At 44.1% G+C, this 21,410-nt stretch overlaps 1 protein-coding gene and 1 long non-coding RNA gene across 7 annotated transcripts in view; one reads left to right on the forward strand and one right to left on the reverse strand.

Annotated features, from left to right (window-relative positions):
• LOC311521946 overlaps positions 1-11,025 on the reverse strand; it is a 68,850-nt gene extending 57,825 nt beyond the window's left edge. For all 5 annotated transcript variants that reach the window (XR_014712010.1, XR_014712011.1, XR_014712012.1 and 2 more), the window contains exon 1: positions 10,941-11,025. This is a non-coding gene — a long non-coding RNA (uncharacterized lncRNA). The remainder of the gene's footprint in view (positions 1-10,940) is intronic.
• The window catches only part of SLC35F4 (solute carrier family 35 member F4), a 184,379-nt gene that overhangs the window by 126,963 nt on the left and 36,006 nt on the right, over positions 1-21,410 (forward strand). For both annotated transcript variants that reach the window (XM_084630685.1, XM_084630686.1), the window contains exon 2: positions 19,483-19,671. In XM_084630685.1, coding sequence (XP_084486811.1) covers positions 19,483-19,671 — 189 coding nt within the window. The remainder of the gene's footprint in view (positions 1-19,482; positions 19,672-21,410) is intronic.

The following is a 21,410-nucleotide window of genomic DNA, read 5'->3' on the forward strand; positions in this document are numbered from 1 at the left end:
AGTTGGAGGGGGATCGTAACCCCGACGGGGCGGGGGCGACGCTGGGAAGAAGAGTCCTGCCACCTAGAGCCTGAGACCGTGTGGCCACCTCCAGAACAAGTGTCCGACCTGCAGCATCCCTGCAGCACGGCCAGGGCCTGTGAAGGAGGCTGGGGACACGTGAGGGACAGACTGTGGACTTCCCTGACATTCCAGAGACGCTGGTTGTGATGTTCCCGTGCCACAGAGCAGGGTGACATGTTTTCCTTTAACCTTTCTAATTTTTTCCTTATTTTTTAAAAATTGATTGCTGTTTAATACAGGGCTTTGGAGCTGTGCTCTGGCTCCACTCCAGCGCTAGGCAAAAACCTGCAGCTCCACTGCTCCGGAGCCGCTCCGCGCTCCAGCTCCAGGCTCTGCTCCAAAGCCCTGGTTTAATAAGTTGTATTTGCTTTGAACTGTATGCAATGATCAGTGGGCCAGGGAAGTGCTTAGTGTGGAGAGCGCACCCAGGAGTGGGGACACCCTAGCCCCTGCCGTAAGTGACCATGACAAGGTTGGGGGTCGAGCCCCCCAGGAATCCTGGGCCCAGCCTTGTTGGGGTTATGAGGACTCTGCCACACAGGAGAGTGGAAAGGGGAGCCCTTGAGGTCAGGCAGGCCTCTCGGTAAAGGAAGTGGGAGTGAGGACTCAGATCCTTTCGCTAGCCCGTCTCATCGGGGCCGTGTATAACCCAGGAAAGTTCCCCACAATAGCGAGACCATTCCCCCACTTACATATGCCTCCTCCACATCCCTATCAGCACGGCTTCATTGGAGTCATGCTACCCGGCCTTTCCCTGGCAATGGCTGCCCAGGAATTTGTCCTTTAAGAGGATTGGTCATGGTGCAGAAGAGATGCCACACAAAGGATAATGCGGCCTGTGGCTGTGTTAACTTCTGAGTGAATTCTTCCTGGGGTGTACAGAGGGGGTGGCTGCATGTCTCTTTGAGCCCTACCCTGCAGCCAGCTTCCTTCCCAGCCAGATTCCTGACCCCATGGAGAGCCCTCTGCCAAGGGGAGATCTGTACACACAGGTTCTCCTTTGCATGGGGAGTACTTGGAGCAAAGGTGGAGACATTAGGGTCCTGAGCAGAACTGTTTCAGCTGAAAGAAAAGGAGGACTTGTGGCACCTTAGAGACTAACCAATTTATTAGAGCATAAGCTTTCGTGAGCTACAGCTCACTTCCTCAGATGCATATCGTGGAAACTGCAGCAGGCTTTATATATACACAGAGAATATGAAACAATACCTATTCCCACCCCACTGTCCTGCTGGTAATAGCTTATCTAAAGTGATTTCCAGCACAAATCCAGGTTTTCTCACCCTCCACCCCCCCACACAAATTCACTCTCCTGCTGGTGATAGCCCATCCAAAGTGACAACTCTTTACACAATGTGCATGACAATCAAGCTGGGCTATTTCCTGCATAAATCCAGGTTCTCACATCCCCCCCACCCCCATACACACACAAACTCACTCTCCTGCTGGTAATAGCTCATCCAAACTGACCACTCTTCAAGTTAAAATCCAAGTTAAACCAGAACATCTGGGGGGGGGGGGGTAGGAAAAAACAAGAGGAAACAGGCTACCTTGCATAATGACTTAGCCACTCCAAGTCTCTATTTAAGCCTAAATTAATAGTATCCAATTTGCAAATGAGTTCCAATTCAGCAGTTTCTCGCTGGAGTCTGGATTTGAAGTTTTTTTGTTTTAAGATAGCGACCTTCATGTCCTAAAGGACCTTCATGTCCTAAAGGATGACCCAACACTCTCACAAATCTTGGGAGACAGGCCAGTCCTTGCCTACAGACAGCCCCGCAACCTGAAGCAAATACTCACCAACAACCACATACCACACAACAGAACCACTAACCCAGGAACTTATCCTTGCAACAAAGCCCGTTGCCAACTGTGCCCACATATCTATTCAGGGGACACCATCACAGGGCCTAATAACATCAGCCACACTATCAGAGGCTCGTTCACCTGCACATCCACCAATGTGATATATGCCATCATGTGCCAGCAATGCCCCTCTGCCATGTACATTGGTCAAACTGGACAGTCTCTACGTAAAAGAATAAATGGACACAAATCAGATGTCAAGAATTGTAACATTCATAAACCAGTCGGAGAACACTTCAATCTCTCTGGTCACGCGATCACAGACATGAAGGTCGCTATCTTAAAACAAAAAAACTTCAAATCCAGACTCCAGCGAGAAACTGCTGAATTGGAATTCATTTGCAAATTGGATACTATTAATTTAGGCTTAAATAGAGACTTGGAGTGGCTAAGTCATTATGCAAGGTAGCCTGTTTCCTCTTGTTTTTTCCTACCCCCCCCCCCCCAGATGTTCTGGTTTAACTTGGATTTTAACTTGAAGAGTGGTCAGTTTGGATGAGCTATTACCAGCAGGAGAGTGAGTTTGTGTGTGTATGGGGGTGGGGGGGATGTGAGAACCTGGATTTATGCAGGAAATAGCCCAGCTTGATTGTCATGCACATTGTGTAAAGAGTTGTCACTTTGGATGGGCTATCACCAGCAGGAGAGTGAATTTGTGTGGGGGGGTGGAGGGTGAGAAAACCTGGATTTGTGCTGGAAATCACTTTAGATAAGCTATTACCAGCAGGACAGTGGGGTGGGAATAGGTATTGTTTCATATTCTCTGTGTATATATAAAGCCTGCTGCAGTTTCCACGATATGCATCTGAGGAAGTGAGCTGTAGCTCACGAAAGCTTATGCTCTAATAAATTGGTTAGTCTCTAAGGTGCCACAAGTCCTCCTTTTCTTTTTGCGAATACAGACTAACACGGCTGCTACTCTGAAACCTGTTTCAGCTGAAGCACTTTCACAATTAAATATGGAGTTTTGTCAAAATCAAATTTTTTCCTGGGAAAAATTTAGCTTTTGATCAATTTTTTTTAATGGGGAAATTCAAAATATAGTGTTCTGTTTTGAACTGACATTTTGGAATGTTGACATTTTTAAACAAAATGTTTTGATTGGATATGTCGAAAGTTTGTTTCAATTTTTCCAAATTCAAATTTTCCAGAACTTTTTGTTCCATGAACATTTTTGGTGTGTGTGTGTCCTGTTTTGGGACAAAAACAAGTGTCAAAATATTGGAATTTCCTGGGGAATGGAATTTCATTTTCCAAACAGCTCTAGTCCTGAGTATGGATCACATGATTCTGTCTAATGCTTCTAAATCCAAGATTAGCTCAATACTACAGTAATTGTATGGCCCAATTCAACTGCCATTTAAGTCCATACAAGCCTTTCTACTGAGCTGGGTCAAGACCAAATTCTAAATACTCCAAAATGTATCATTCTCCATCACTGAGAGAATTAAAAAAAATATATAGCCAATATATTTCAAAATGCAGCATTTCATTCTCCATCTGCCAACCCCACAGTAGGAATTATCTCATAAACATTATTCCGGGGGCTGTGCTGATATTTTCATTGATGCTGGCACAGAGAGATTTTTATTTTTGGTGTCATACAAATTGAAGTTATTGCTGTTTAAAGAGAAACAGTGCTATTCATTTGAGTGAGCTTCAAATGAGAGTGAGGAAGAATCTGTTTGGCTAAGTGGAGGACAAAATTAACAAGAGAAAGATAATATATTTTCAAGCTTCTCATGGGGCTTTAAATAACAAGATAAAAGTACAATTATGAACTAAATACAATGTGAGCTTAGAATAATGGAGCATGGACTTGAACAGTGATTTGTTTTTTTGCAAGCTCTGCCTCCTCTTGTTACATTTTCGGTGAAGGGCCTGATCTAAAGCCTGCTGAAATCAGTGCAAAGAGTCCCATTGTGGTTTGGATTGGGCACAAGATGAAGAGCACCACCCTCACACAAGGGTTAATGTCTGACACATGCCCTTCAGATTTCCATGTTTGCAAAGGGAACATGCACTCAGGACCAACGTGCCCTTCAGACCAGGTTTTTATAAGTCATCCTATCTCACATGCACGTACACGTTTATAAGCAGAGTTACTGCAGTGGCATGCAGAGGTTGGGAGATTGAACATGCAGTCAGTATCGTGGAAACTACCTGTCCAAATGAGCCGTAGCTTCATCCAGTGCTTACAGCGAGGGATTGGGAGTTGGGGTACCAGGATTCTAGTCAAGAGTTTGCCACTGACACATTGGGTGGCCTTGGGCAAATCACTTAACATCTGTTTCTTAGTTTCCCTTTATGTAATGTGTGAATAATAATAGTTACCTATTTATCTACCTCTTTTGGGGACTGTGAGGATTAAATAAGGTCTTAAAATTGATTTAAATATATTAAGTATGTGCATTAAATGCTAAATATTATTAATAACGTGGTGCATATATTCATGCTTTGTGCATAGACCTCCAGCTCCTTTCTTTCTCAATTTGGTCCTGCATGTAAAAATGTTAGACCTTGTATTGCTGGTGTTTTAAAGGCTGCATGGGAGTTTTTAAAAGTTTACTTCAACAGAGGATGCAGAGGATGGTGCAGTAATTTGGACCCTAGCCTGGGATTTGGGAGAATCTGGGTTCAGTTTCCTGCTCTTCCATAGACCTTCCATGTGACAGTGGAGAAGTCACTTAGCCTGTCCATGCCTCAGCTCTCCATCTGTAAAATGGGGATAACTGATGTAATAGGCATCACAGAAACTTGGTAGAACAATTATATCAATGGGACACGGTAATACCGGGGTACAAACTATATAGGAATGACAGAGTAGGTTGCACTGTTGTGAAACTATATGTGAAAACTATATGCACTATATGTGAAAGAAAGCATAGAGTCACATATAGTAAAAATCGTAATGAATCAAACTGTACCAGAGAATCTCTATGGATAGAATTCCATGCTTGAATAATAAGAACATAGGAATAGACTACTGACCACCTGACCAGCATGGTTATGGTGACTGTGAAATGCTCAGGGTGATTAGAGAGGATACAAAAACAGAAAACCCAGTAATAATGGGGGATTTCAACTATCTCCATATTGACTGGGAACATGTCACCTCAGAATGGGATACAGAGGAGAAAATTTCTAGACACCATTAATGACTGCTTCTTGGAGCAGCTTGTCCTGGAACCCACAAGGGGAGGGACAATTCTTGATTTAGTGTAAGTGGCGCACAGGATTGGGTCCAAGAGGTGAATAGAGCTGAACCGCTTGGTAATAATGACCATAATGTAATTCCATTTAACATCCATGTAGCGGGGAAATACCAAAGAAACCCCCCACAGTAGCATTTAACTTCAGAAAGGGGAACTACACAAACATGAGGAGGCTAGTTAAACGGAAATTAAAAGGAACAGTCACAAGAGTGAAATGCCTGTAAACTGCATGGAAGCTCTTTAAAAACACCATGGTAGAGGCTCAAATTAAATTTATCCCCCAAATAATAATTTTTAAAAAGTCAGCAAGAGATAAAAAAAATAAATCACCAGGGCTAAACAACAGAGTAAAAGAGGCAGTTAGAGCCGAAAAGGCATCCTTGAAAAATTGGACGTCAGATCCTACAGAGGAAAATAGAAAAGAGCATAAGTCCTGGCAAATCGAGTGGAAAAGTATAAATTAGGCAGGCCAAAAAAGAGTCTGAAAAGCTACTAGCAAAAGACACAAAATTAATTTTAGGTACGTCAGCAACAGGAACCCTGCCAAACAGTGTGAGCGCTGGACAATTGACGTGCTAAAGGAGCTTTCAAAGAAGACAAAGCTATTGTGAAGAAGCTAAATGAATTCTTCGCTTCGGTCTTTACTGCAGAGTATGTGAGGGAGATTGCCATACCTGAGCTATTCTTTTTAGATGACAGATCATAGAATCAGAGAATATCAGGGTTGGAAGGGACCTCAGGAGGTCATCTAGTCCAACTCCCTGCTCAGAGCAGGACCAATCCCCAACTAAATCATCCCAGCCAGGGCTTTGTCAAGCCTGACCTTAAAAACCTCAAAGGAAGGAGATTCCACGACCTCCCGAGGTAACACATTCCAGTGCTTCACCACCCTCCTAGTGAAAAAGTTTTTCCTACTATCCAACCTAAACCTCCCCCACTGCAACTTGAGACCATTGCTCCTTGTTCTGTCATCTGGTACACTGAGAACAGTCTAGATCCATCCTCTTTGGAACACCCTTTCAGGTAGTTGATAGCAGTTATCAAATCCACCCTCATTCTTCTCTTCTGCAGACTAAATAATCCCAGTTCCCTCAGCCTGTCCTCATAAATCATGTCTTCCAGTCCCCTAATCATTTTTTGTTGCCCGCCGCTGGATGCTTTCCAATTTTTCCACATCCTTCTTGTAGTATGGGGCCCAAAACTGGACACAGTACTCCAGATCTGAGAAACTGGACACAGTACTCCAGATCTGAGAAACTGTCTCAGATTGAGGTGTCAACAGAGGAGGTTTAACAGTAGTAAGTCACCAGGGCCAGATAGTATTCATCCAAGAGTTCTGAAGGAATTCTTACATGTGTAACCCTTCTGCCGGTCAGAGTTGGCAGCAACAAGGGCCGGGTTCAGTATATAGGGGTTCCATTCCAATAACACAATGCAAAACTGGCTCGAGCCCCCACCCAGTGACCTGGGACAAATATATACCACCCCCGCTGGGCGCCTCCAAGAGGCAATACTTCCCCTCTCACAAGCACCGAGTCTGAGTGTAGCAAAAGCCTTTTAATAACAGAGAGAAACAATGTGGCTTTATGTTGGGGAAACACCACCAACAGGATTCATAACACAACCCATGAGCAAAAACCCACCCCAAGCAAATTGGGGCATGTCCTTTCCCTTTGGTTCTTGAGTTCAGCAACCCAAAGTCCCAAAAGTCCAACGACCCAAAAGTCTCTGTCCCTGGTCAGTGCAGTGCCAGAGTTTGAAAGTTTATCTACAGTTTTACCTCGCAACCTGGGTGAAGATGGGATGGTTAAGGGGCACCTTACGTGGTTCAAAGCCGATTGCCCCACCAACCGTCCCATGAATTGCTCCGCTCTGCCAGCTGCCCCCAGGAGCCGCTCCAGCCGCCCCCACAAACTGCTCTGCTCAACCAGCCGCTCTGCTCTGCCAGCCATCCCATGAGCCGCTCCAGCCATCCCCACAAACTGCTCTACAATATATCTTCAGGCCCCCCCCACTACTTAACACAACACTCAGTGATTTCAGCTCTTTTGTGATTTCAGCTTGTGGTAGGGGAGCCTCAGTGCTGGTGTACCATTGGCCCAAAGTGAATTCAGCTCAGCAGCCTGTAACTAGTCTCCTAATGGAATCAAAATTAGCTCTGATATTCCACAGTAGAGAGGAGGCAGTGCAATTAGAATGTAGGGCCCTCCCAGGGGGTCCCATACCATCAGGTATTACTACCTGTCCCCAGCCTCTCTCAATTCACTGAGTTTTGAAACCCATGTCTCTTGCCTAGCGACTGCTACTTAGTTGATGGTGAGTCCCTCCATCATAGCAAAAGGCCAAATACAGTTCCACTGTCCTTGATTCACATAATCAGGATAATAAAAATTTATTCTTCCTGCCCCAATAACAGAGAAAGTGGGGATCCCACAGAAGCCAAAATGACCATTTGGGCAGCTATGGGCTCATGCTAGGCGGCGTGGGTGTTCCTATGCAAATGTGATCAGCCCCTGAAGTTCTTTTCCACAACCCACCATGACTCGCCACCAGATGTCAGGGTAGAGCTCATCCTGACTCTGCTTACACATGAAATTGCAGAACTACTAACTGTGCTATGTAACCTATTGCTTAAATCAGCCTCTGTACCAGATGACTGGAAGATATCTCATGTAATGCTGATTTTTTAAAAGACTCCAGAGGTGAGCCTGGCAATTACAGACTCGCAAGCCTAACTTCAGGACCAGGCAAATTGGTTGAAACTATAGTAAAGAACAGAATTATCAGACACATAGATGAACATGATATGTTGGGGAAGAATTATGGCTCACCAATCTACTAGAATTCTTTGAGGGTGTCAGCAAGCATGTGGACAAGGGTGATCCGGTGGATATAGTGAGCTGTAGCTCACGAAAGCTCATGCTCAAATAAATTGGTTAGTCTCTAAGGTGCCACAAGTACTCCTTTTCTTTTTGCTTGGACTTTCAGAAAGCCTTTGACAGGGTTCCTCTCCAAAGGCTCTTAAGTAAAGTAAGTACCTCTCATGGATCCTTAACTAGTTAAAAGATAGGAAACAAAGGGTAGGAATAAGTGGTCAGTTTTCACAGTGGATAGAGGTAAATAGCTGGGTCCCCAAGGATCTGTAGTAGGACAAGTGTTGTTCAATATATTCATAAAAGATCTGGAAAAAGGGGATAACAGTGATGTGGCAAAGTATGCAGATGATACAAGAGTACTCAAAATAGTTAAGTCCAAAGTTGACAGCAAAGAGTTACAAAGGAGTCTCATAGAACTGGATGACTGAGCAACAAAATGGCAGACGAAATTCAATGTTGATAAATGCAAAGTAATGCACATTGGAAAACATAATCCCAACTATACGTATAAAATGATGGGATCTACATTAGCTGTTACCACTCAAGAAAGAGATCTTGGAGTCACTGTGGATAGTTCTCTGAAAACATCTCCTCACTGTGCACCGGCAGTCAAAAAAGCTAATAGAATGTTGGAAATCATTAGGAAAGGGATACATAATAAGACAGAAGATATCTTAATGCCACTGCATAAATCCATGATTTGCCTACACCTTGAATACTGTGTGCAGTTCTGGATGCCCCATCTCAAAAAAGATACTTTATGGCATGGGGGCTATCCAATGACCAATTCTGCCAAGTTCTTTTGAAAATTCTGACAATAATTTGCACTTATTTAACACCCAGAATCAGAGGACCTCAAAGCACTTTATACAAGCAGGTGTGTATTATTATCCCTATTTTACAGAAGTGGTGGGTGCAGAGAGGTAAAGTGACTTGCCCAAGATCACACAGCAAGCTAGTTGTAGAGTCAGCGATAGAATGTAGGACACCTCACCCACAGTCCTCTGCTTTGAAATGAGACTACGCTGCCTCCCCGTTCATTTCATAACAGAAACAGGAAGACATGTATAAATTGTAGGGGTTTCGTTGTTAATGATGTATAAAGTTGCAGTATTTTTGACTTCCAAATGAATGGCTGTTAGTGGCCGATGATAATTGGCGGGAATTGTGGATGGATGTCACTATTAAGGTGCAATAGAAAAATCTGCTTTTCGCTCACTCTTGATAATAGTGAAACGTGGCCTAGCAGAGAAATGCCACACTCCACCTTTGAGTAATTTGGTTTTAATTAAAATCTGCAAATCTTTTCTGGGTTTTTTTTTGCTTAGGAAAAATAAATGATGTAACCTTTCCTTTCCCTTCAAAAGTGAAACCCCTCAAACCAAGCAAACCACTAATAAAAAGTGCATCACTCTGAAGGGAAATACATCTGTAACTGTCACACATTTTCCCCCATAAGTGTTCCTGGTGTCTCAGAAGTGGCCTATTCAGATATACTAACCAAGCTGTGGCATATTTAAATATACCAAGACTGAGCCAAGAGCAGACTTTTCTTTAATGAATAGAAGAGTAAAAGTAGGCATCAAATCAGTCTGCAAAAACTTACTGATGTTCCTCTTTGAAATTGCTCCTTTGTCACTATAACAAACACATGGGCCTGAATCAAAATGCTCGATCTGAACACACCCAAACATAGGGAAGGTTTGAACCTAGATCTGAACTTCATGGGCAAATCTTGTGTTCAGATACACCAATGTAAGTCCAGAGTGATTTGGCTGAGTTACTCTGGATTCATACCAATGTCACTGATGGGAGGATTTAGCCCTGTTTCTGATCCCTATCGCTATAACAGGATAAACCCCAGATCTGAACCACTCACAACTCTGACATTCAGTCCTCAGAATATGCTATCCTCAGTTTCCCTCAGAGCATTATAACTCAGAGTTTTTTGGGTTTCTTTGCCCGGGCCATGTATAGTCCATGGTTCCTTGGCCACAGAATTCACTTCTTCCTCTCTCTGTTGCTGCAGAATTATGCACCAGAATCTTAACTTTCATTTTAAAAAAATGTGTCTAGCCTTCCTGGTTGTGCAAATAACTCTGAAAGTGTAAACTGGAGTATAACCAACGCAGTGATGTCTTCCTGAGTCTGCAGACAGCCTGAAACGAGTTCTGTGATGTATGAGCTGCTGCTTTGGCTCAACAGGTGCTGCGAACTCTGACAGCAAAAGATTAAAATTGAAATGGCATTTCACTGCTAATCACTTTAGCAGAAACATCCAAATAATGTACTTATCCCCCTCAATCCAAAACTGCCTTCTACACTGCCCCATGTGTCAAAACCCGCCAGCTATTTCTGTGATTTCTCTGACGTAAATAGTCTTTGTCAATACAAAGACAATGCTTTGGTGATGCAAAAGTCTGCAGCATATTGAAAACTGAAGATGTGGGAACAGTGTAAACTAAATGGATTTCAATACAGAATAAGTAAAACAGGGGCTATTCTATGGATGCATTATTAATTTTTATATTCAATTAATGGAAAAACTTAATTTTTAAATGTAATGGCGCTGCCATAGTTTCTTTTCAATCTTTTCTAGTCTGTTCCATCTGTGTGCAGCCCAATCCTGGGTCTTTTTCGTATAGTTTGGTCCAGGTTGCCACAGAGCACACACTAAATTATTTGTTTGGAACTGTTACCCGGGGTTCTTTCAACACAAAACTCTTGGTAACTTTTACTCTGTGCGAGGTGGTGTCGGGAAATAAATCAGGGGCGACACGGCCGTCCGACCGATAGATGGCTGGCACAAACAGGACAACACAAGAGTGCTTTCACTTAAAGCTAAACTTTACTTAGTCTCAAGAACTTATACACACATCCGCAAGAGGTTAGTAAAACATCCCCAACCCTTGATAATTACCAAAGCTGAGCGTGGCTCTCGAGTGGCACAGTGGAAGCCCATCTGCCGCTGGGAAACACAAGATGCATCCAGAGAGAGAGAGTCCAGTCCTGAAGAGTCCCCCTTATTTATACATGACTAATAGAATGACATGTCCCTTAAAGAAAACTTGTTAAGCAAGCAGTTCCAATGAGCAAGCAAGAGGCTCCTTCTGATTATCGATTAACCAGGTGTGGGTTTTTCCAGAGTTTGCAGCCTTGAGGCCCCAATAGACATTCCTGGGGCACATCCTGCTCTTCTAAGATGCATGTATCAGCAACTTCAACACAAGTATTATCAGGAAGGATGCGGGGTCAAGCTGCCCTCCCTGTGGCACCCAAAAACGCCCTTCCCCTCCTGCCTTGGTTAAGTTAAGCCTGCTGACATGGCTAATTTACAGCCTGCTGACTTGGCTGCTTTTAGCAATAAGCCATAGTGGTTTCAGGCAATTTACTCATTTGCCAAAGTCTCCCCATACAGAACCAATTGTGTAAAATGGTCCCTGCATATTTATTTACTTTCTGGATTATTGCAGTATTTTAGTTGTGAAGGACATGAGACTGCTTTGCAACATTTATGAATGCTATATGCTCCATATGTGTCTGTTTTAAGCGGGGTAACTGTATGAAAACATGGGGTTGATTCAAGGCCAGAAAGAGTATAATGGCTTCAGATAACTACCCATTGGCTAACACTTAAAACACCCTTCAGGGCCATTTGCTTTGAGGTTCTACCTCCGACCACCTGCAGAGCTCACCAGCCTAGCTTGCCAAGGGAAAGGATCAAAAGTTGTAAACACAGGAGAAGCAAATGCCTGAGACAAAGGACTTCGGGGGGGGGGGCATAAAAGTGACACTCTCAAGGGTAGGGATGGGCAGGTGTTGGAAGAGACAATGAAGAGAGTCTCTGCCAAGGGATGGCAAGCCTTTAGGTAAGGTAGGCATGTGTATAGACCGTTTCTTGTTTTAAAAACCTTTTGCTCTTTTGCTATCCTTTGTTCCTACTCTTAAGAGAAGGAAAAGTGCCTGGTCCCTGTATACGCTACTGGTCAGAGCTCCCAAAGGAAAGGCTTGCAGCTGGTGATGAACCCAGTCGGACCCGCTAGGTAAGCACAATTGATCCTCAGTGTACTATAGCCCGGGATCTGGTGGGGGAATCCCAGAATTCCATCCCAGGAGGCGCACGAGGCCTGAGGGCAAAGGCCAGTGCACTTGGGGAGACCAGAGAAGGAGGCACAGATGTAGCTAGCTCTGTAACCATGACACAGGTATCCTCAAATTCTAAGCAATAATAGGTGATTTTAGGCTGACCCGATATGTTTCTAGTGGCAGATACTCTTGAGGATGCTAGGGGAATTGAGTCAACCCATACCACTGACCTACCTCGCCTTCCAGAATTGTTTTTGTAGCTGATTGGTACGGAAATGCTGCTCCATTTTTTACATAACACTTCTATTATTCCGAGTCTGCCGAGACTGGGGGAGGTTGGCAAGGACCCCTTTGTTCTAGTAGACACTGGAACATACTGTACTGAACTGACCTGCAGATGTGTCACAAAGACCTTGTTATATTTAGTGCTTCAATGGATTTTGAAGCTAGAAGGGGAGCACTACAGTGCCAAACAGATCAATACCCATTTGCACAGTAAGACAGACTCTTTCTACTAACTTTGGGTGTGATTCCTCCCTGGGCTTCCCACTTGCATTAGGAGGGGGTAAATTACTATACCCCTTTTCAGCGCTCAGTGAACATCATTGACTGGCATGTGGGGGGTGGGTGAAGCCATGACTCTGCCCACTCCGTCCTCACTTGTATCTGCTCCAGAGCTCTTACTTTCCCAATCCCTGTGTCCAGGGTCCTCAATCTGGGCATAGTCTATGTGGGTGCATCGGGGGCATAGAGGGGGGATTTATTCCCTCTTATTGTTGTAGCAGGGTACAATCTCTTAGATTTAAATTACATGCTCTTAGATTTAAGCACCTGGTGTAAGAGACCCATCCTGTAACTGTCACTCACATGAGCAATCCAATTAATTACATACTCATGTGAGTAAGGGACACAATTGAACTGAGCAGCAAGTTTTGGATTTACTGCTGTTCTTGGAAATTCATGAATGGCAGAATACGAAAGGAATCCACACAGGAACCAATCAGCTAATTAAGATCATACATTAACCATTTGCTTACTTGAATAATCAAAGTAGAGCATGAAGTTATCCTCTTGCTAGCTCTATGCAGTCCCATGAAGTCACTTCCTGTTCTCCCGTGTATTATTTGTTAAACCCGCTTGTTGCTTTATGTATTGTCATAAAATTATATTATAAGCTTTTTGAGGTGGGAGAGGGGTCGTACTGCAAGAAATGCTGTCTTGGAGATTGGCCCCAATATCTATTATGATAAATTTTTAAAATAAATCACCAAATTCTGTGCAAAATACAGACTCATTCTAAACTGATGGTTCATGTAATGTAAGGTCATGGACCAGATTCATCCCTGGTGTTACTCTGCAATATTCTGATGAAGTCAGGTAAGGGTTTGGTACAACAGTAAATGACAGATTACGCAACAGTTGCCAGTAGCTTATGTAAAGTAATCATGTAAGAATGGATTTGCTAGGCAGATTGTGTGTACAATTACACTAACTCCATGTTCTCCTTTGAAAAACTGATTTTACCGAGTGAAACCAAAAGTCATTCAGAGGTGTGGAGGGGGAGCCGAACATGACAGAATACAGCTTTCTGCTTCACTGATTGTCTCTATGAATCTCACCTCCTGTCCATAACCAAAAGCATTTGCAACAGAGAGACCATGTCTAGGGAGAGAAATCACGTGGGTGTGGGAGGAAAAGCCTCGGAAAAGTCACTGAAACTACGCACAAGAATCCTGTTGCTTGGTTTAGAAATGGATCTGTCCCAGTGGGAGTGATAATTGACATGGTGGAATGTGAGGAGCTGTGATGGGAAGTGTGGGGGTTCTGAAGAGAGGAGCTGATGGTGATATTCTGGTCAGGTGGATGGGGTAAAATGTAGCCTTCTGTGGGGGACGTAGAGTGTGAGGCACAGTGACGCAGTGTTACACAGATCTCAAATAATAGTTAGCAACGTCATTCAGTTCCGTGAACAGAACGATCCGCAGAAAAAGCGGAAAGGTTTGATATTGCATTCTGAGGAAAAAGTGAAAATCCATTCACTTAGGGTTGAAGAGCCACCACTGGCCTAGCACTGGGCTGGGATTCAGCAGAAGTGGGTTTGATGACCAGCCACAGGCTCCCAGTGTATCCCTGGGCAGGTCACTTAATCTTACGGTACCTCAGTTCCCCATCTGTAAAATGGGAGTAATACTTCACAGGAGTGTTGCAAGGGTAAATCTGTTAATGATTGTAGGCACTCAGATACTACAGTGATGGCAGCCTGGGAAGTACCTAGACAGATTGGGCTCCATGCAGATGATAGGGGCTACATAAGCTGCTCTGTGCCAACACCAGCCCCGGGGACCCCTCTTGAAGTCACAGTTCCTTCCAGGCTCCTTGTAGTGCTTTCTTGGGGTGTGTTACCCCCCAGCAAGAGAGAGACGTGCTGGTGCTAAACTGAGTGACAGCTCTCAGACTGCTAACTACCCCAGGCAAACTTATCAGGACTCTGCGAGCCCTTACTTTGCCTTGCAGGTTAATATTTGGTGCACCCCCTGTTCCCTAATTTGCTAGAAGCGTTCCCTTGAAGAGTGCCGCCCCTGTCACTGGGCACTTTCAGTAATTTCCAAGTCTGCTGCTTCCAAAGAGACTGCATCCACACCAGCTTGCTTGATTCAACTGGGAAGGCATGTGTTACTTAATATCACAGCACTGAGATGACTTTATAGTAAAAGGAGAATAAGCTTATTAACAAAGAACAGAGATTCAAGTGAGTATTGAGTAAGAATAATGGAAACAATGATGATTACAAATAAAACAGAAATATAACATGCTTCTAAGAGACTGATCATTACTTGTAACAGGCTAAAACCTTTGTCTAAGATAAGTTTCTAACCTAAAGCAACTGCTCAGTATCAACAGCCTTCAGGATTGGGATCAAACTCTAATGGATGCAAAAAGTGCTGTCCTTTTTGCTCCCTCAGTAATGGATAACCAAAAGGTTCTTGTCCCTTCTTATAGGCCAGCAAACCTTTGAAATGAACCCCTTTGAAGGGTACCCCTAGGATAAGCTCCTTGTTTCCTGCTGCTTTGTGTTCCGGTGTGCTTTGAAACCAGGCTGCATTCTCATCCTCCTGTTAACTTGTTTTTCCTGTTTACCTCAGATGCAAATGAGGTACTTCTATCATATTTGGCTTATCCTGATCAATGTACATCAGAGATCTAGGCAGAGGGGTAAATCAACATTCCTTTGTGTCTGGGAAAAACTTATCAACTCTGCCTGGTTACATAGTTTAAACATATTTTTAGTATGTACATTCAACTTCCTGACTGGCAGTCATACGCACATCACACAATGCTCATGATGACTAATCTGATATAAGCTTTCATTTGATACCTCACATGATGTTTTTAATCGGTAAATACTATGACAGCAATGTGTTAAGTGTAGTGAGTTTATCAGGCTTGCTAGGAAATTGCCATTCCATGACAGTGAACCCTTTGCCAGTTGGCTTTTAGGGTCTCTGAGGGTCACACTCTCCTTTTGCTCTGAGGAGAGGGTAAGTTGTTTCACCCTTCTTTGGGGCGCGGCTTACGTCCCACATTCACCTGGCCACCTCTGACAGCCTGTGCATGGGAGGGCAGAGCCATAACTTCACCCGGTTCTGCTCCCTCCGCACCCACTTGCTTGTCTAGGGTTGCATTGGGAAGGCCGGCCCTGCCCTTGCTGCATCCAGGAGCTGCCAAGCACAGATGGGTTCTTGCCGCATCCAGGAGCTGCCAGGCAGAGATATGGCCAGACCCATCGGCTATCCTTCGATAGCCACATGTGACAATTCCTAGAAAGAGAGAAGAATATATATCTCTCTGGCAAATACTGCTCTTGTTAGTCTGGTGCAAATCCAGAGGGACTCCATGCATTTCTTTTCACTGCCTGATAACGTACAACTGCTCTGTGAAGAAAATAAAGAATAGTAGCTTTGCAAGCTCTGCTTTTGGTTCTTCTATTGTAAGCCAGAGCTAACAAAGTGCATGTAGGCATCTGTGATCTGCAAAACAATATGTGAGCTTTCTTTACATGGTACTGCAATCTGTGATACGTTGTCCTTGCTGCTAATAAAATAGTAGGGTTAGATAAATTATCTGGAATATATCTGCTCACCTTCACTGTCAAAATATATCCTTGAAATATATTTAGAGCCTAAAATGGCATAGTCCAAAGCTTTCCAGCTCTAACAATAAACTATTGATTAATTGCTGTGCTACCTGATCGCTCTTGAAGATCAGGGAAGAATATTGCACTAACACAAGTAGTGTCTTCAAATTAAATATGGTTTCTTAATTGGTAATTTCAGTCTCAACTGCTTGAGGTTCTCAACACATGCAAAAAGATTGATGCCACACTGTTATACAGCATATCAATAACCAGGAGCTGTGTGTGCGTGTATAAGAAAAAATACTTTCTGCAGTTTTTGTTGCAAATACTCCACTAAGCTCCTGCTGAGGCTAATCCTGATGCTTTATCCAGCACTAGATCTGGATTTATGGATTGGGATGCGACCTGTCTCTCCTAATTGTCTGCAATCTCTTTGGGATACATATTTCTATATTATCCTCACTTTATCATTGATATGTAAAGGCCAAGAAGTACATTTTCAAAAGTGACTGGTGATTTGGGGTGAGCCATCTTAAAGGCTGATTTTCAGAGGGTGGGTGCTCAGCATGTTCTGAAAATAAGGCTCTTTTAAGGTGCCTCGATGTGGGACCCCCAAAATAACTCGTGACTTTTTGAAAATTTTGGCCTAAACGTATTGATCATTTTAGCCCCTGGGATTTCAGACTGTGGATGTTGCAAGTACCATTTGTCAATTGTAGAGTAAGGCATTGTGCTGTGTTGTATGAGGGAAATGTTCCAGATCCGTCACAATACTTAGCACGTATGTTGTGCTTTTCATCATCATCAAAGAGCTTTACAAACTTTTCCTAACCCTTATGGGGTAGATAATATTAGCCCCCTTTACGAGGCAGGGAAATATGAGGCTTGGAGAGATGATGTGAGCTGGCCAAGACCATAGAGAGACTGGCTGTAAAGTCAAGATTACAATGTTGATAAATTGTAGTCAATTGCTTGACCACACTTTGGTTCATTATGAAATATGTTCAGGAGACCAAATAACCAATATTGGTCTGGTTTACTGCTGTAAGCCAATAGTAATAGAGTACAGGATAAAGGTTCAATACCACACGAGTCTCTGGGAAGCTGTCTCATGCAGTGTTGTTACATTCACCTTACATAGAAGGTGTGCTCTCATAGTTACGCATTTCAGCTAGGAGTATTTATAGGATGATTTTACCAGTTACAAAACTCATAAGAACATAAGAGCAGCCATATTGGGTCAGACCAATGGTCCATCTAGCCCGGTATCCTGTCTTCCAACAGTGGCTAGTGCCAGGTGCTTCAGAGGGAATGAACAGAACAGGCAGGCATCGTGTGATCCATCCACTGTTGTCCACTCCCAGCTTCTGGCAAACAGAGGCTAGGAACACTCAGAGCATGGGGTTGCATCTCTACCCACCTGGCTGGGGTCTCAGGCGTAGCCCTTGTGTTGAACTTCTGCACTGGGGTGAATTTCTCACAGAGAGAACACGGATATCCAAACTTGGAGAAAGAGAAGGCTGGCTGATAACAACTTTGAGGCAGATCATCCTCAAAGGTTTAGCTGGTGGTTCTGACTACTGTCTACCTAATATAGAGGAACTGAACTGACAGGATCTGGATAATGAAAGTTGCATCTGTTGGAGAGAATGTTCTTCTGTATAATGACAAGACCGTACCTACAAAACATAATTATTAGCCCTGCTTGTATCTTCCACTATGTTGTACGTGGTGATAGTAGAGCAAACGTGACTTCATATTTGCAAATGGGAAAGAACATACAACACCCATCCCACCTTCCCAGAGAAGGATGTAACTTGTTTCATGGGCTCCATCAGATACGTTCCTCTGTGTCTATATGCCCTGGTGCCATTGTTTGGCATGGAATTACCTGCACACACAAAAAGCCCAAGTGTTGCTTGTTGGTTGTGTAAAGAAGGAATAATCATTCTGTTAGTCTGCTATATCATTGCACAGTTGGCATCTTACAAGCAGGGTTTGTATTCAGTTACATTGGAAAACAGATTTGATTGGCATGCCAAGGTCAGTAGAGTCATGGCAAAGCCAGCAATTGCCAGTGTAGGTATAAATAACACCACAGGTTTGGGTGATAAAGTTACCTATTGAAAATCCAGCTGCTAGGGGAGGGGATAGGCAGCCACAATTAATTTCCAAATCATGTCTTACATTTCTTTCCCTATTCCATGTGATCTTGACTTAGTGACTGATGTGCTGCTTGTGTGCTGACAGGTTAAATAAGCCCCCAGCCTCAAATAAATCTGTGAATCTGTGCAAGACATTCATCACATGGAAGAGAAGAGCCAGGCTTAGTTGGCCAGGTTCAGACCATTATGCTGATGTGTCCATTCTCCTCTGTCATCTGCTGGTTCTTCATTCACTCCTGCAAGTTCTCGCTCAAAGAACATAGTGTCTTCCTCAGCAGCAAAATTTATATCAACCTAACATCTGGTTGATTCCAGCCATGTATTTCTGGGTTCTGGGTCTTACCTGCTGCCTTCCACCTCTTCTCCAGCCTCCTAGGGATAAGCACCTATTCCGCCTTGGTGTTGTTTCCATCGAGCAGAAGGAGAAAAGACAACTTCTCTGAAGACCCGAGGTGCCGATGTGGCTAGCCAGAAAGCATTTCAGCACCCTAACTGGGTCTGAAGTCATAAAGCAGACTCCTTCCAGTGATAGAAAGAACAGTTGTCCTGGTTTCAGACGGTTATCACTGGCTTCTGTTTCTATACAACCATCAAGGACTTCAAGTATCAATGGTGAGACACTCTGCAGGATGTAACAAAGAGGAAACTTTCCTCTTGTAAGGCTGTCCTTGGTGACACCAGGGGAGGATCATTCCAAGAAAATCCCTTCCCATGCCATGAGGAAATGGTGTCCTCCACTCTTGCTTGTTTCAGTGTCAGTGGTCAGGAAGGGTCCACGTGAGTACAAATGCCTCTTTGATTGTTCAAACCAAATGGATGACGCATGGTAGCTAAAAATGTGTTTCAGTTTAGGACTCTAATTCCTTCAGAAAAAACAGTTAATCATCGTAGGGAGCTTCTGTGTATGGGGGGGAAGCTAATTCATTTTTGGCCAGCGGGGGCTTTGATTATTGCTGTGTGCACCCCTCCCCCATGAGTCATTTGTATGCATTTCACTGTCAAGATGTTTGAAATCCCACAACACCTTGTCCTCAAGGGCACTTACAGTCAAACTTATGCAAACTCTTTCTTCTCAGGTGTCTCCCGATCATCTGTCACCCGATGCAAGCCAGGAGCCAACTGCCCCAGCACACGCAGTGGCATCAGTAGGCAGCTCTCCCCTTTATCTGTTGCTGAAGATTCTGCTGCTCCCATTCTTGAGCTGCAGAGTCGAAGCCCCTCTGGAATTTGCCGGCACAGCAGAGTCGAGAGGCAGATCAGATCAGGTAGGCACAATAGCCGCATATCTGGCAAGGCGATATGCCTGCAAAAGGCTGCTTTCGTCTGTCTTGGAAGGATGCCGTGGTTGGTGCAATGTCAGAAAGCATTGACATGGTTTCCTGTGCCATGAACAACACAGCCACACGAAAGCCATTCCTTTGTCTATGGAAAATTGGGGTTTGGAGGGATTGAAGAGTGGAGGGGAAAAAGAGGCATGGTCCCTAATAGGAATATATGCTTTAGTATCTGAGAAGTTGGATGTATAAGCCCAATAGCCATGGAAGACCTTTAAAGGATGATAAATAATAACACACCATTAGTTTTACAAAGTGGTGTTTCCTCAGCTTCAGCCAGGCCAGAGCCCAGGGACCCTTAAAAGCCAGCTCTATTCCTTCTCAAAGCCACTGGCCCTCTCACCTCAGACCATGGATGTTCTGAAGAGGAGGAAGAGAAAGAGCAAGAGGTGGAACGATATCTAGGCAAGACCATCAACCCCAGCTCAGATCACCAGTCAGCTGCTGAGGAAGGCATCAGGGCTTACCGTGGGATGTAGCCTCCCCCTTTACTGCAGCAGTGTAGCCCAAGTGAACCTGTAGGTATGGTGCTGCCTCTCGTTTCTCCATCAGCAGATCAACCTGGGCACTGGTGGCTCCTTCATCCGTGTGGGTGGGATGGACACAACTATGACGCATTGGCCTGAGGCAGAGTTTTCAAGTCTGCTGAATTCTTCTAGCAGGAGGAGAGCAGTTGGGACTGAAATAGCATCATTGCCCAAGCTCCTTGGGAAAACCCTGGAGTCAAAGTGGCAAGGGGAGGAGGAGGCGGTGGAGGCTGAATCTCCCAAACACATTGAGAATGTGGGAGTTGAGTCTCCTTTTCTGTCTCTCCATTGCCCAAACTCTGAGAAGAGGCAGCCATTTCTAGTGTCCCAATCAGCTGGGTGAACTGAGGGAGCTAGTAGTCCTGTAGAAAGAAAGTATACGAGTTGCAGAGAGAACTGCTGGGTATCCTGGAGAAATATCTGAGGTACCCTGAGACAACAGTGAATAGCATGCAAGAAGGATCATACCCAAGACACTAGAGACCTGATTCTGATCTCACTTATACTGGTGATCATTCAAGCCAACACCTGTGTGAAACCAAAATCAGAATCAATCCTGAGTTCCCTAAGGAAGGACCTTGGTCCCTCTGAGGAGTGGTAGCTCCCTGACCTGATTCTCCTTGAACTTGGCACCCTATCACGTTTGACTGCATCCCTTTTCAGTTCTGGGCATCCCTTTCTAAGGAATAAGATCGAGCAAGGTTGTCTTGGGAAAGTACTGTAGCTAGCCAGGGACAAGATAGGTCCACATGAGGAGTAGTCACAAAGAAAGCATAGTGACCTAAATTTCAGGTCTACAAGATGGATGGCAGACACTGATGCATGTAGAAGAGCAGCCTGTGCATTATGCTGTTTCACGTACCATTCCTTTGCAAGACCCCTTTTGTTACCATACTGCCATTCAGCCATCATAAGCAAAGACTATGTTAAACGAAAAGTTAAACACAGAATGTATGGGGTTTTCTGGTCACAAGCTGCCTTCCAATACCGTGTTCCTCCGGCCACAGTGTCTTATCAGTTCTGTTCCTTTTCCTCTGTGCTTCTTGGATCCCCGAATTTGTTTCCATGCCCATGACAGGTGATGATTATTGCTATGTTGCTGATTGGATTAATTGCAGACACAGAAGAGCGCTGCCATCTTGG

The sequence above is a fragment of the Lepidochelys olivacea genome (genome assembly GCF_965140295.1).
Source record: "Lepidochelys olivacea isolate rLepOli2 genome assembly, chromosome: 6".
Taxonomy (NCBI): Eukaryota; Metazoa; Chordata; order Testudines; family Cheloniidae; genus Lepidochelys; species Lepidochelys olivacea.